Source organism: Bos javanicus, chromosome X (assembly GCF_032452875.1).
Source record: "Bos javanicus breed banteng chromosome X, ARS-OSU_banteng_1.0, whole genome shotgun sequence".
NCBI classification, from domain to species: domain Eukaryota; kingdom Metazoa; phylum Chordata; class Mammalia; order Artiodactyla; family Bovidae; genus Bos; species Bos javanicus.
In genome coordinates, this window is record NC_083897.1 from 4,103,251 (window position 1) to 4,118,790 (window position 15,540).

The following is a 15,540-nucleotide window of genomic DNA, read 5'->3' on the forward strand; positions in this document are numbered from 1 at the left end:
ATCCTGGGGACGGGGGAGCCTGGTGGGCTGCCATCTATGGGGTCGCACAGAGTCGGACACGACTGAAGTGATTTAGCAGCAGCAGCAGCAGCAGCAGTGTTAAAGACTGTTTTTACAAATCAGTGTTAATTTCCTTATATTAAAAGAATTAATTTATTTACCTTTGTGGTATTTGAAGTACACATTAAGAGAAATGCTTTTTTGTAGGACTCATTTTAAAAGACCTGTCCATTTTAGACCTTAGACTGAGGGGAAATTACTCTCTGTAGCGATGTTTTGGATATTTCCTCTGCTTCATCTCGCCATCCTGCCTTAATTCTTCTGGAACCAAGAAGAAGTAGAGATGCATTACAAATAGTATATTTGTCTTTTTAAAACCTGTCAGTTATGGAGAAGGGTATCGGCTATTCTTCCAGGTAGTCTGAGTCTTTGCAAGTGTGTCAGACCAGGTATGTGTATTAACTGCAGGATCTGTGCTGAATACTGTCTGACTTCCAGTCTCTGTATGGCAAAGCCACCTGCTCAGCTGTCAACAAAGACTAGCAGGGTTCAGAATTCAGTCTGATAGTGTCCGGTGGCTTTTGTTTGTACAAGATGCTGTAGTTGTATTTTTGAAGTTTGAGGAATCTGATGTTTAAAATGAAGGTCAGCGGTCAATACTCAGAAATGAGAAATTCTGTTTGCAAAAACATCTGGTGAGGATGGCAACGTGCACACACTGGGGCCCAGTTGTTCTTCTCTCCCAACAGAGGCTGGGCCTCAGGGTGCACTCCCCTCCTCTCTGTGCAGAAGGCCCACATCACACACAACCACGGTGCTGATGTCTGACACACAGCCACAAGTGCAAAGGGAGAGAAGAGAGAAGGGAAAGTAGCAGAAGCACAGCCTAAAGCACATGCTTTCCCCCCCAAAACAGAGCCTCTCTTTCCACTGGGAGCATCCAAGCTGTGAAACTGGTCTGGGATGAAGCCTTGTGAGAGGAAATTCCAATGTAATCAAGGCACTTTATCTCAGCAATCACTTCACAGTAGGACCTCAGTGTTCACAATTAAACACATTTAACAGAAACCACCTTAAAGAATTGATGGTGTTGGAGAAGACTCTTGAGAGTCCCTTGGACTGCAAGGAGATCAAACCAGTCAATCCTAAAGGAAATCAGTCCTGAGGATGAGATGGTTGTATGGCAACACTGACTCGATGGACATGAGTTTGAGCAAGCTCTGAGAGCTGGTGATGGACAGGGAAGCCTGGCGTGCTGCAGTCCATGGGGTCGCAAAGAGTCAGACATGACTGAGCGACTAAACTGAACTGAACTGAACAGTAAAGAAGCCTTGCACTGCTCCGAGCCAAGGCTGTACTGAGAACTTAATGCTTTTTAAAAAGTGGGCCTGAGGATGCTACTCGGGAAGCTGCTCTTCTTCCTTTGCACAGCACTAAACCAAAATAATCCATTTTGGTGTTGAATTAGCAGGAATCAAGGTTCTCTCAAGGAAGATAATACATTTGAAGGTGTGATTGCTTTTGAGGAAGGTGCAATATGCCTCACTGTCCTTATGGGGTCTCCTCTGCGTTGCCTTTGAAGCAGCAGAACCTGTGTGGCAGGACTCCCATTCCCCCATCTTCTCCCCAGAGAGGACAGTGAACAAATTTGGAGCATTTGGGATGAATGCTCGGCTGCCACCTTCCCATGAATCCCTGTAGTGTAGCCTCTTAGGAAGCTTCCCTTGTGTCCAGCATTGGGCTGAATGTTTAAATTACCATGGGTGGGACTCTACCCTGCCTGGAAATACACTGTTCTCTCACTGGGGACTCATCCCACCCCATCTTGCATGTGCATGCAATACCAAAGGGTGAGGGTGAGGATGGGATAATGGAAGGTGGAGGGGAAAAAAAAGTATAAGTCAGTATAAACATACCTTGGGTACTTGGAAAACTTTTATCATGCACACAAGCCCACTGCCAATGACTGGGGAATGGCACCTCCTGATAGGAGGTCTCCTTGCCATTCTGTGTGAATGACATTCCCTTAGAAATTCCCATCTGTTCACACTTAACCCCATTTGACATGCAAAAACAAAGATGCTGAGAATTCACCTCTTTATTGAAAAATAAAAAAAATGTGCCCTACTTTAAAAGGGGGGCACTGACTTTTTGCATTTATTCAACTCATTTAACAGGCATTTGGTGAAGTGCTCTTGGTACTGTGCTGTGCATAATGGGAACCTGGCAGAAAAGTACTTCAGAAAAACTGTCATAGAGACCATATCTTAGTCATAAGGGACTACAGCATGGTCGCAGGTGACAGGGGATGATTCTGGGCCAACTTCGGCCTGTTCAGAGGGACACAAGGGCAGAGGAGGCATGGATGGCACAGGCCGCCTGCATGACAGTGGCTCCAGAAGAACCCTTCTCCAATCGGGCTCCAGAACAAGGATGGAATTACAGGGCCCATCCGAGATTATGCCCACAGAGGGCCTGAGGGGGGAGGCATATTTCTGAACATTAACGCCCTCTGACATCTCCTCCCCTTGACCCTCATATTCTTAAACCAAACCTTCAAATAGAGAGGAAAATAGGGATTGGTTTACTATATTGAGCAATTTATGTCATAGTAACCACTCCCCCACACACAACATGTCACTGTTTTTTTTCTTCTTTTATAATTGAGTTTTTATTGGTTGTTTTGAGGATCACTACACAGACATTTCAGTTAGTACACAATTCTTCACATACGTACCCGAAATTGAAAAAATCATGTAATTGTGATTCTTAACAGTTATTCCAGTGACTTTCCAGCTTAAAATTTGGAGCAAATTTTCCTTAACAGGATATCAAGTACCAATTATCTTCAAATATTGATATTCTGTTATATCATACGTCCCACTGATTCACAATTTAATATCATATACACTACATACTCAAACTGTCAATCGTTCACAGCACATTAACCAAGTTACTAGGAAACCTGAACTACCACGACCAAAGATATTATAGAGAGCACAAAATTCTGACCAGGAGAGCCAAGATCAAGGAGTAGTTTGCTGTAGGAAATAATTCTACCAAAACAATATGGGAAGAGAAGTAATTTAAAGTTTTCAAGATATTAAATGCACAACTGACTCCAAATTGCCATTTAGTATGCTTTTGTATTATAAGATATAAAAGCTACCCCCATGTATGGAATGTTAAGCTGACACCCAAGACAATCAAAGCCTCCCATATCCAATATCCCACTACTTTCTGGTTGTACCAAAAAATAAACAATGAGCAAATGTCATGTATGGATGTGAGAGTTGGACTATAAAGAAAGCTGAGCGCAAAAGAATTGATGCTTTTGAACTGTGGTGTTGGAGAAGACTCTCGAGAGTCCCTTGGACTGCAGGGAGATCCAACCAGTCCATCCTAAAGGAGATCAGTCCTGGGTGTTCATTGATAGGACTGATTTTGAAGCTGAAACTCCAATACTTTGGCCACCTGATACGAAGAGCTGACTCATTTGAAAAGACCCTGATGCTGGGAAAGATTGAGGGCAGGATGAGAAGGGGATGACAGAGGATGAGATGGTTGGATGACATCACCAACTCGATGGCATGGGTTTGGGTGGATTCTGAGAGTTCATGCTGGACAGAGAGGCCTGGCGTGCTGCGGTTCATGGGGTCGCAAAGAGTCAGACACGACTGAGCGACTGAACTGAACTGAACTGACTGAAATGATTTCACCTCTTTAAAAAAAAGCATTTACACTTAAAAAATGGGATGAGGTGGGATTTCCTCCTTTTTAAAAAAGTTTCAGAGCTACTAAAAAACTTGCATTTACAAAATAGTTGATAAAAACATTCCTCTGGATTGTACAAGAAGGGACCACCAACCGGACTGGGTGTGCCGTATTAATCAGACTTGGCTTCTTTTTCTGCTTCATCAGAGGTTGGGCTCTCCTCAATTTTAGTCTCCATTTTCTGCAGGTAAGTCTTCTTTAGTCTCTCGGTTGGCCACTTCTACCCTTTGCTCCTCTTTTCCCTTTTGTTTGCATTTTTTTGTCTGAAGATTTATCCTTTCCCGCAGCCTTATTTGGCTTCCGTTTTTGCAGGAGCCGGTTTAGCTGACAACCTCGCCGATCTCCTCTGGGGCTCGTCCTTCACTGCCCCCTCTGCGGAGCTGACCTACCTCTTGGGCATCGTGGTGGCGGGGCAGGCGAGAGCTGGGAGCCTGAGGGCTGCGGCGCGCCAAGAGCCTTCACGAGTAGCCGAGTAGCCTGACTGCTGCCATTCTTCCCGCTGCCCACTAGGAGAAGCTGTTTCTTTTTTTTTTTTGAAAAGCTGTTTCTTTATTGATAAAATATCTTAGGAAAGTTTCCACCACAGCCCCGTTCCCTTCAGTTTACCCTTGGTGAGTGTTAAGTGTCAAGCTTCCCGATAACCAGATGTCTTTTGGCTTCCACTTTTGCTTCCATTTTTGCCTTCCACTTTTTCCTCCCACTCTCAACACTCGTTAGTGGTTTTTCCAGCTCTTAGATGCTAGTCCAGCTGATGGATCACACGCAGTCCTTTCTGTTAATGCTGTGTCTGGTACAGGATGGAGAAATGTATCTTGACAGTGGATCCTCAGTGGTCCAACATGCAGAGCAGGTAAAACATTGAGGACATGCTTAGTAGAGTTAAGTCACATACTTCATTTGGGCTTTTTTAAAATAGAATTGAAATCAGGTATTTCCCCCAAACATTCTAGCTAGAGGATGCCCTTTCCCACAAATTTTACTAAATATAGATAAATATGGTTAGCAAAACTATTCTCTCACTAGCAATTTCATTAATGCCTCAGCTTCCTGAAGTATAAGTGGGAATATTGACAACAATTTCCTCGTAGATTTTGTTTTCAATTAAATGAAGCAGACCATCTAAAACACTGAGAACATTGCTTAGCAGTCTAAGTAACATACTTAATTTTGATTTTTTTTTCAGAAGAATGAGTTGAAATCGAGATTATTCCCCAATAATCTGGACCTACAATGAACTTTCCCACAAAGTTTCCTAAGTGTAGATCTGTACACTCCCCTAAAAGCATCTCTTTCACTTTCTAGTAACTTCATTCATACCTCTGGGCCTCAGTTTCCTCCTCTATAAAATGGGAACGTTGATTCCACCTTCTGTGTAGTTTTTCTTTTGAATTAAATGCAGGCAAGCAGGTAAAACAAGACAGACTTTGCTTGGTAGATCTAAGTATCATATCTAATTTTTTTTTTTTTTCTAATAGATGGAGTTGACATTAAGCTTTTTTCACCAACAATCTACAGACAGTGCCATTTCTGCAAATTCTACTGTGTCCATAAATACTCTCACCATAAAGCATCTCTTTCACTTATTAGTAACTTCCTTAATGCCTCTGTGCCTCAGTTTACTCATCTATAAAATGGGAGTGCTCTTTTTCTTTTAATTAAATGAAAGAGAGCATATGACACATCCAGAATGTTACTTAGTAGATCTAAGTAAAATACTTCATTTCTTTTTTTAGAAGAGAGAGTTGAAATTGAGTGTTTTTCTCCAACAATCTAGATAGACAATGCCCCTTTCCACAAAGTTTATTGAGTGTAGATAAATAAACTCTCAAAGACATCATCCATTTCACTTCTTGTGACTTCATTACTGCCCCTGTGCCTCGGTTTCCTCATCTGTAAAATGGAAATATTGACAACACCTTCCTCGCAGATTTTCTTTTGAATTACATGAAGCTTAATATGTAAAACACTCACCATTGCTTAGGAGATCTAACTAACATACATAATATTGTTTATTTTTCCTTTAAGAGTGTTAAAATCTTTATTTTTACCCCACAGCCTTGTAGATTTTCTTGGACCTTACTGATTCTTATTTTTCATTAAATGAAACAGAGCATGTAAAATACACAGGATATGCTTAGTAGAGTTAAGTAACATACTTAATGTTTTAAGAGAATTGAAATTGAGTTTTTTTCCCCAAAAAATCTAACAGACAATGCCCTTATCAACAAAGTGTAATAAGTATAGATAAATAGGCTCACCGATACACCATCTTTCACCTAATTACTTTCTTAAAGCCTCTGTGCCTCAGTTTCCTCATATATAAAATGGGAATGTTGATAACACTTTACTTGTAGATTTTCTTTATGATTAAATGGAGAGGAGCGTGCAAAGCAACCAGGACATTGCTTAGAAGATCTAAACAACTCACTTATTTTTTTTTAATACAGAGAATTGAAATTGGATTTTTTCCCCAACACTCTAGCCAGACAATGCCCTTTCCCACACAGTTTACTAAATAGATAAACACGCTCAACAAAAAGCATGTATTTCCCTAACTAGTAACGACAGTAATGTCTCTGTGTCTCAGTTTCCTCATCTATCAAATGGGAATGTTGATAACACCTTCCTCGTGCATTTTGTTTGTAATTAAATGAAGCAGAGCATGTAAAACACTGAGGGCATGCTTAGTAGAGTTAAGTAACATACTTCATTTGGGCTTTTTTTATAATAGAATTGAAATCAAGTTTTTCCCCCCAAAATTCTAGATAGACGATGCCCTTTCCCACAAAGTTTACTAAATATAGATAAATATGCTTAGCAAAACCATTCTCTCACTTACTAGCAATTTCATTAATGTCTCAGCTTCCTGAAGTATAAATGGGAATATTGACAACAATTTCAGCGTAGATTTTGTTTTCAATTAAATGAAGCAGACCGTTTAAAACACTGAGGACATTGCTTAGGAGTCTAAGAAACATACTTAATTTTTTTTTTTTCAGAAGAATGAGTTGAAATCCAGACTTTTCCCCAATAATCTGGACCGACAATGCACTTTCCCACAAAGTTTCCTAAGCGTAGATCTGTACACTCCCCAAAAAGCATCTCTTTCACTTTCTAGTAACTTCATTAATACCTCTGGGCCTCAGTTTCCTCATCTATAAAATGGGAACGTTGATTCCACCTTCTGTGTAGTTTTTCTTTTGAATTAAATGCAGGCAAGCAGGTAAAAGAAGACAGACTTTGCTTGGTAGATCTAAGTATCATACCTAATTTTGTTTTTTTCCTAATAGATGGAGTTGACATTGAGCTTTTTCCACCAAAAATCTACAAGGCTGTGGGTTAAAAATAAAGATTTTAACACTCTTAAAAGAAAAAAAAAACACAATATTATGTATGTTAGTTAGATCTCCTAAGCAATGGTGGGTGTTTTACATGTTAAGCTTCATTTAATTCAGAAAAAAATTTACGAGGAAGGTGTTGTCAATATTCCCATTTTACAGATGAGGAAACTGAGGCACAGGGCAGTAATGAAGTTACAAGAAGTGAAACGGATGATGTCTTTGAGAGTGTATTTATCTACACTCAATCAACTTTGTGGAAAAGGACATTGTCTATCTAGACTGTTGGAGAAAAACACTCAATTTCAACTCTCTCTTCTAAAAAAAGAAATGAAGTATTTTACTTAGATCTACTAAGTAACATTCTGGATGTGTCATATGCTCTGTTTCATTTAATTAAAAAAAAAAAAGAGCACTCCGATTTTATAGATGAGTAAACTGAGACACAGAGGCATTAAGGAAGTTACTCATAAGTGAAAGAGATGCTCTAGGCTTCCCTGGTGGCTCAGAGGATAATGCATCTGCCTGCAATTCAGGAGACCTGGGTTCGATTCCTGGGTTGTGAAGATCCCCTGGAGAAGGAAATGGCAACCCACTCCAGTATTCTTGCCTGGAGAATCCCACGGACAGAGGAGCCTAGTGGGCTACAGTCCATGGGGTCGCAAAGATTCGGACACGACTGAGTGACTTCACTCACTCACTCACTCATGGTGAGTGTATTTATGGACACAGTAAAATTTGCAGACATGGCACTGTCTGTAGATTGTTGGTGAAAAAAGCTCAATGTCAACTCCATCTATTAGAAAAAAAACAAAATTAGGTATGATACTTAGATCTACCAAGCAAAGTCTGTCTTCTTTTACCTGCTTGCCTGCATTTAATTCAAAAGAAAAACTACACAGAAGGTGGAATCAACGTTCCCATTTTATAGATGAGGAAACTGAGGCCCAGAGGTATTAATGAAGTTACTAGAAAGTGAAAGAGATGCTTTTTGGGGAGTGTACAGATCTACGCTTAGGAAACTTTGTGGGAAAGTGCATTGTCGGTCCAGATTATTGGGGAAAAGTCTGGATTTCAACTCATTCTTCAAAATAAAAAAAACCAAAAAAAACCCAAAATTAAGTATGTTACTTAGACTGCTAAGCAATGTCCTTGTTGTTTTAGACGGTCTGCTTCATTTAATTGAAAACAAAATCTATGAGGAAATTGTTGTCAATATTCCCATTTATACTTCAGGAAGCTGAGGCATTAATCAGGGATAGAGTCACCCTTGGTGTGGGGGAAGCTGAGCATATTAAAAGTTCCTTTTACTTGTAAAAGAATGAAACTGGAACACTTTCTAAAACCATACACGAAAATAAACTCACAATGGATTAAATATCTAAGTGTAAGACCAGAAACTATAAAACTCCTAGAGGAAAACATAGGCAAAACACTCTCTGACATAAATCACAGCAGGATCCTCTATGACCCACCTTCCAGAGTAATGGAAATAAAAGCAAAAATAAACAAATTGGACCAAATTAAACTTAAAAGCTTTTGCACAATGAAGGAAACTATAAGCAAGGTGACAAGACAGCCTTCAGAATGGGAGAAAATAATAGCAAACGAAACAACTGACAAAGAATTAATCTCAAAAATATACAAGCAGCTCCTGCAGCTCAATTCCAGAAAAATAAATAACCCAATCAAAAAATGGGCCAAAGAACTAAAAAGACATTTCTCCAAAGAAGACATATAGATGGCTAACAAACACATGAGAAGATGCTCAACATCACTCATTATCAGAGAAATGCAAATCAAAACCACTATGAGGTACCATTTCACGCCAGCCAGTCAGAATGGCTGCTATCCAAGAGTCTACAAGCAAAAAATGCTGGAGAGGGTGTGGAGAAAAAAGAATACTCCTACACTGTTGGTGGGAATGAAAAGTAGTATAGCCACTATGGAGAACAGGGTGGAAATTCCTTAAAAAACTGGAAATAAAACTGCCATATGACTCAGCAATCCCACTGCTGGGCATACACACTGAGGAAACCAGAAGGGAAAGAGACACGTGTACCCCAATGTTCATTGCAGCACTGTTTATAATAGCCAGGACATGGAAGCAACCTAGATGTTCACAGCAGATGAATGGATAAGAAAGCTGTGGTACATATACCCAATGGAGTATTACTCAGCCATTAAAAAGAATACATTTGAATCAGTTCTAATGAGGTGGATGAAACTGGAGCCTATTATACAGAGTGAAGTAAGTCAGAAAGAAAAACACCAATTCAGTATACTAACGCATATATATGGAATTTAGAAAGATGGTAACGATGACCCTATATGCGAGACAGCAAAAGAGACACAGATGTAAAGAACAGTCTTTTGGACTCTGTGGGAGAAGGAGAGGGTGGGATGATTTGAGAGGGTAGCATTGAAACGTGTATACTATCATATGTGAAGTGGATCGCTGGTCCAGATTTGATGCATGAGATAGGGTGCTCAGGGCTGGTGCACTGGGAGGACCCTGGGGGATGGGATGGGAAGGGAGGTGGGAGGGGGGTTCTGGATGTGAAACACATGTATGCCCGTGACTGATTCGTGTTGATGTATGGCAAAAACCACTACAATATTGTAAAGTAATTAGCCTCCAATTACAATTTTTTTAAAAAAGGAAAAAAAAATTAAAAAAAAAAAGTTCCTTCCGTCTGAAGGAGATATTCAATATGAGCAAGTTGGATTTTTAAACAGGTTTCCCTCAAGACAAGGCAGGCCTGATTATGGAGGGCCCAGGGGGCTTGTGGCTTGTCTTCCTGGCACATAAGAATTGCTGACACCCTGGACACTGCCTTGATATTTCAGCCTACAGAGGTGAGGAAAATTTAGCTTACCTGGGTCCAAGTTCACTATAAGTCACCACCACCAGTCCAGCAGCCTGTATCCATCGCTGCACTCACATAGGCACCATGAAGCAAAGCTAATAAACTCATTTGGGATTTTTGGATAAATACTCTCTTAATACAGCCTATGGTTTTCTACAGTCTCAAATGGTAATCTCGTGACCTACAAATCAGTCATCGCTGCCTGAGCAAACAAAAAAGTATTTCATGTGAACAGAGGTAAAGAATCTGGCCTGAACTGAATGCTTCCCCCTCCCCAAAAAAGATTCCACAAAACCCACCTCCTTAAAATAATACCATCAAAAATGTATCTTTTGATGTTAGAAAGTCCTCAAGAGGATATTCACTCATAAAGTTCAATTTGAGCCCCATCCACCAGGTGTATGGTTTGACTGTATGCAATTCTCTTAAACTCTTCACTCTTAGCTCAGTGCCACTTTATTCAAAATTGTTTCAATTTTTAGACAAATTTCCAGTTTGTACACCTTGCTCCTACCCTCCCCCATAACATCACTATTTTAGCAATGATCTCAGGCTGACAGCATAGCATACCAAACATTAAGTGGTAGGGCTAGGACTTCCCTGGTGCTCCAGTGGCTGAGACTCCCCACTCCCAATGCTGGGACCTGGCTTCAATCCCTGGTTAGGGACCTAGATCCCACATACCCCCAGCTAAGACCTGGTGCAACCAAATAAGTATTTTTTAAAAAGATGTAGGGCTGTCGCTTTCTACACTGCTTTACTGAAGACTAAAAACAGTGGCAGGAGTGCCCTGCACTTGGACTTTTAAGCTGTCTCCCCATATCAGTCTCAGCCTAACTAAACAGACACTTACTCACATAGTGTATATGAAGTATTCCCTAACTCCAGTGCCTGAATATTTATAAATTCACTCATTTAGCTAAGAACTTTTTGGTATTTTAAGTAATAGAGTTGAACCCTCTCATAACCTAGATCCTTAATGCATTAATGTGCACTTCCCAGATCAGACCCAGCCCCAACATGACTCCACAAAGTGCTCAATAAAGGATACCAGGAATAAAAGGATAAATAATAAAAGGATATCAGTTCAATAAAGAAAATTGAATTTTATTATGTTTAATTTTTCACAGGAAATAGGAACAACAGTGATTTCCTTTTCTTGCTCTTTTAGGAAATCACAAAATTACTTCTGATAATTGGCAATTTCCATAAACTGGTGTTTACTTATCCCATTTCCACTTGCCAAAGCCCCCAAAGATCAAAACTAATTTGCTAAACATGGAAAAGGCATCAAAAAAAGAGAAAACAAACAAACTTTAGAATGTCTAGGACGAAAGTGTCCAAGACTTGAAGCAGGTTTTATAATTCCTGCCCTCACAAATTGTTGTTTTCAGGCTTGCTGAACTGCACTTTGATTTCGCTCCCATCGATTGGAATCACAAGCTCCTTCCTAGGGGGAGAAAATGGCAAATATTCAGTATTTGGAGTTGTGGACAGAATTAGATAAACGATGTACATTTTATGTTTGTTTTAAAATGTGTATTCTCCCAAATGCCCAGGGAACATACTTTTGTAATACCCAGTTCCAGGCTCTCTTTAGGGAGAATTTTCCTTTGTGCGCAAAATTTATGGGAGCGCTGAAAAACTCAGTATTCAATATTAAGCGTTTTTAATGCACTATTTAAGAATCAAGATTAAATGCACAGAGACTTCCCTGGTGGTCCAGTGGCTAAGACATCTCGCTCCCCAGGCAGGGGGCGCAGTTCAATCCCTGGTCTGGGAGCTAGATCCCAGGTGCAACCAAATAAATATTTAAAGACTAAACGCGCAAAATTGCACGACCACCAAATTATCTAAAATTTTAAATAAAGGCAAGATTCAATCCTGTACTTGCACAACCGGGTCTCACTCGCCTCCCACTGACCTAAATCCCGATCCAATGAAACGTTATTCACCGAAACCTACGTTTCCGGAGTTAATTCACTCACTCACCGCACCGCCCCAACCTGAGAGCCCAAGGGCCGGCAGCCTCCAAGGGCTTCGAGCCCCCCACCGAGTTCGGGCTCTGGGGGAAGGGACAGCGCCAAAGGCGTCGGAAGAAGAGCCCTAACGTCCCAGAACATTTTGGGCGCCTCCAGAGCAAGCCACTTACCGAGCGAATACATTGGGGTACTGGCTGCGCTGGAAAACGCTCTCCAGCTCCTTCAGTTGCAGCCGGCGGAACGAGCAGCGGTGGAAGCGTGGCTGCCTGTCCGAGGGCTGCGGATCCTCCGCGTCCGCCAGCATCGGCTCCTGTGGAAACTCCTCCTCTTCGCCGCCGCTGCCCTTCTGGATCTCGTAGACCATGGGGTCGGGAGCTCCCGCCCCAACCTGGTCCTGTTCTCCTGCTGCTGCTTCCGCTGCCGCCGCTCCCGGCTCAGGTTCTGATCCCAACTCCTCCTCGACGGCGGCACTTGTTGCAATGCCCGAGACCTCGGTGGGCTTCGTATCTGGAAAGGAAAAAGACAAGAAGTCTGGGCGTCGGAGCGCCGAGTGTGCGGGGCGTCGCAGGCCCGCGACCCGAGAGGCGACGGCGACCGTGCCGCGACCGCGCCGCAGCCGCGTCCCGTTCACTCGCCTCTCCCAGGGAAAGGGCCTTTCCCTCGAGCTCGCCAGAGGACCTATCCCGCTCCGGGCACTGACCGGGTTCTTCCTGGAGCTCGTCGACTCCTTCGTGCGGGCGTCCGGGCTCACGGTCCATGTCGCTAGCGCTGTCCAACCAGCTGTGCGCCTCGGCCGACTCTACGCTGTTGACGGCGGCGATCCAGAGGTCTGGTTCGCTGCGTTAGGAGTTTGTAGCTTCTCTGCGGCCGTTGACGCCCACGGCCACGCGCTAGCTATTCGGCGTCGGCTACGCGACTCCCCAGTAGCGGCGCGTGCGGTGGGCGTAGCCGTTGGGGCGTGCACGTGGACAGGGCGTGGTCATAGAGTAGAGGGATGCGGGTGGGGAGAGTCCTGGCAGGGGGCGAGGGGGTGGGGGCGCGCCAGCTCCCACTTGTGGCTGAGCTGAATACTACCAGCTCCTGCCTTGGGTCGGTCCTGAACTAAGGGCTTCTCCTGATTGCGCGAGCTGACTTGGGACGGGGGAGGGGGCAGGGAATGAGACCTCAATGAGGCGTCCCGGGAGCCGGGGAGAAATGTTGGGAGAACGTCTCTCCGCCTGGCCCTCGATGGGCTCAGGCTTGTTGCCATTAGTTCCTCCCCAACCCCCCGGCCCCCGGAGCGGGAGACGCAGAGATGAGACTGGAGAAACCGTGGGGCCCCAGCAACCCCAGCCGGCTGAGACGACAGTCGTCCCCCCTTGTCGCGTGGGCTCTGAGCGCGACTCCCCTCTGAGAAGTCGGTAATTAATGGATGGGACTGTGATTCTGTTCCACTAATGGATGGGACTGTGATTCTGTTCCATTCGCTCTCAAGGTCCACGAAACAGGCTAGTGATTCAGACGGAAAGATTAGGCGCGAGACTACTTGCTGGGTTTTTGCAATAAAGCGCTGAAAGCAGAGCCCGTCTCGTTGCCTCGGGGGTACTGGGGGCAGGAACTTGGGGCTGTATTTGCACACAGTGTGCTCGGATGCCTGCTGCGAGAAATCCAGCCTGTTCCTTGAAAATACACCAAGTAATCGAAAGTTGGACTAACCTACGTCAGAGGGCAAGTGTAGAACACTGCACGTGGCCATTGCTTTGACCCTGGACGCGATTGTGGAGGATACGGCATCTGCTCTGCTATGCTCCGCTACCGCGTTTGGGGCTGCCGGCCCTCTGCAAAAGTGCACGGGTTTCTTATGCTGGGCGCCGTGTGGACTGGGTTGTTGTTTGGTAGCTGAGTCGTGTCCGACTCTTTGCGACCCCATGGACTGTAGCCTGCCAGACTCGTCTGTCCATGGGATTCTCCAGGCAAGAATACTGGCGTGGGTTGCCATTCCCTTCTCCGGGGGATCTTCCCGACCCAGGGATGGAATCTGCATCTCCTGCATTGGCAGGCGGATTCCTTACCGCTGAGCCACCTGGAAAGCCCCTGGACTTGGGTTAAATTCCTCTTTTTCTTCTTTGCCTCCTCTAGTCCCCTCCTTGGCGCCCACCTTTCCCCTTCTCACCGTCCTCTTTCCCCTTGTGTCTCTCCCTTTGTTTGGGACCATCTTCCAGAGCTCTTGTTCTGCACCCTACTCACCTCACCTACAATGAACAGTTTGGGCTTGGGATTAGTTATAACCTGAGAAACCTCTAATGGTTATGATCCTGGTGTTCCTTAGCCTAGCTAGGATATCCGTTACAATTCAGGTCGTGTGACAGCTTTTTGTAATGTGGAAGCAGCCCTCTAAATAAACTCACCTAGGTAAGATTTATATAGAGATAACCACCTGTATCTAGACTAAGTAGATGAAGGCAGGAAGCTGGAAAACCTATTTTTGTCAAACCCAAAATCATATTTCTCATAGAATATGTTAGGACTATAGACAGTTTGTGGTGCCTAAGTACCTATCTAGAAATAACTGGAGACAACTAGAAACCTTTGAAGTCAGGATGTTGAAAATATTCTTAAATTAAAATTTCTTTTGGAAGAAATTATTTAAATGTAGGCAATTAGTGGTACCTATGTAAATATGTAACTTGAGAGAGATATAAACTACTAAAAACCTACTTAAGACTCCAAAACTGAAAACTTTCATGCCTAAAATCTTCGTTTTTCTTGGAGGAATGTGCTATTACTATAAGTAAATAGTGATAACTAGGTGTATAGTTAACTATGGATAACCTGAGAGAAGTAGAATAAGTTGTTAAAGGTGAGACCTGGGAAACGCCTTTGAGAATTTGAGAAAATTCCTTCTCAATTATAAATGATTATTCTAGATAATGACATATAGATATTTCAATAGTAGTATAAGTCGTAAACTAGAGATAACTGTGGAGCTTTTGAACTGTGGTGCTATAGAAGATTGTTGGGAGTCCCTTGGACAGCAAGGAGATCACACTAGTCAATCCTGAAGGAAATCAACCCTGAATATTTATTGGAAGGACTGATGCTGAAGCTGAAGCTCCAATACTTTGGCCACCTGATGAGAAGAGCTGACTCATTGGGAAAGACCCTGATGCTGGGAAAGATTCAGGCCAGGAGGAGAAGGGGGTGACAGAGGATGAGATGGTTGGATGGCATCATCGACTCAATGGACTTGAGTTTGACCAAACTCTGGGAAATGGTGAAGGACAGGGAAGCCTGGTGTGTTGTAGTTCATGGGGTCGCAAAGAGTTGGACACAGCAACAACAAAGAGATAACTAGAAATAACAAATATTTTTTCAACTCAGTTTTATTTTTTGACGAACAAATCAAGTGACACAAGCATCTAGCGGTACCTAGGTTATAGCATGGGGGTTATGTATTTCCTTTTTTAAGGAGACAGTGGAAGTATTTAGAACATACATGTCATGATCACTGTAACTATATTTTTTCAAAGTTCACTAGACAGAGAAAGCAAACATGAGAACATATACAAATGTTTGAAATATAGGTGAAAGTTGTGC

At 43.0% G+C, this 15,540-nt stretch overlaps 1 protein-coding gene and 1 pseudogene across 1 annotated transcript; both read right to left on the reverse strand.

Moving 5' to 3' along the window:
- Window positions 1–3,713: 3,713 nt before the first annotated feature.
- On the reverse strand, window positions 3,714–4,174 carry LOC133242229 (non-histone chromosomal protein HMG-14-like; annotated as a pseudogene).
- A 6,894-nt stretch (window positions 4,175–11,068) lies between these two features.
- On the reverse strand, window positions 11,069–12,906 carry LOC133242412 (rhox homeobox family member 1-like). The gene is made up of 3 exons (XM_061408571.1): window positions 12,665–12,906; window positions 12,135–12,471; window positions 11,069–11,432 (listed from the first exon to the last, which is right to left on the reverse strand). The coding sequence occupies exons 1-3, from the start codon at window positions 12,720–12,722 to the stop codon at window positions 11,357–11,359; spliced, it is 471 nt and encodes a 156-aa protein (XP_061264555.1). The 5' UTR covers window positions 12,723–12,906; the 3' UTR covers window positions 11,069–11,356.
- Window positions 12,907–15,540: the final 2,634 nt, after the last annotated feature.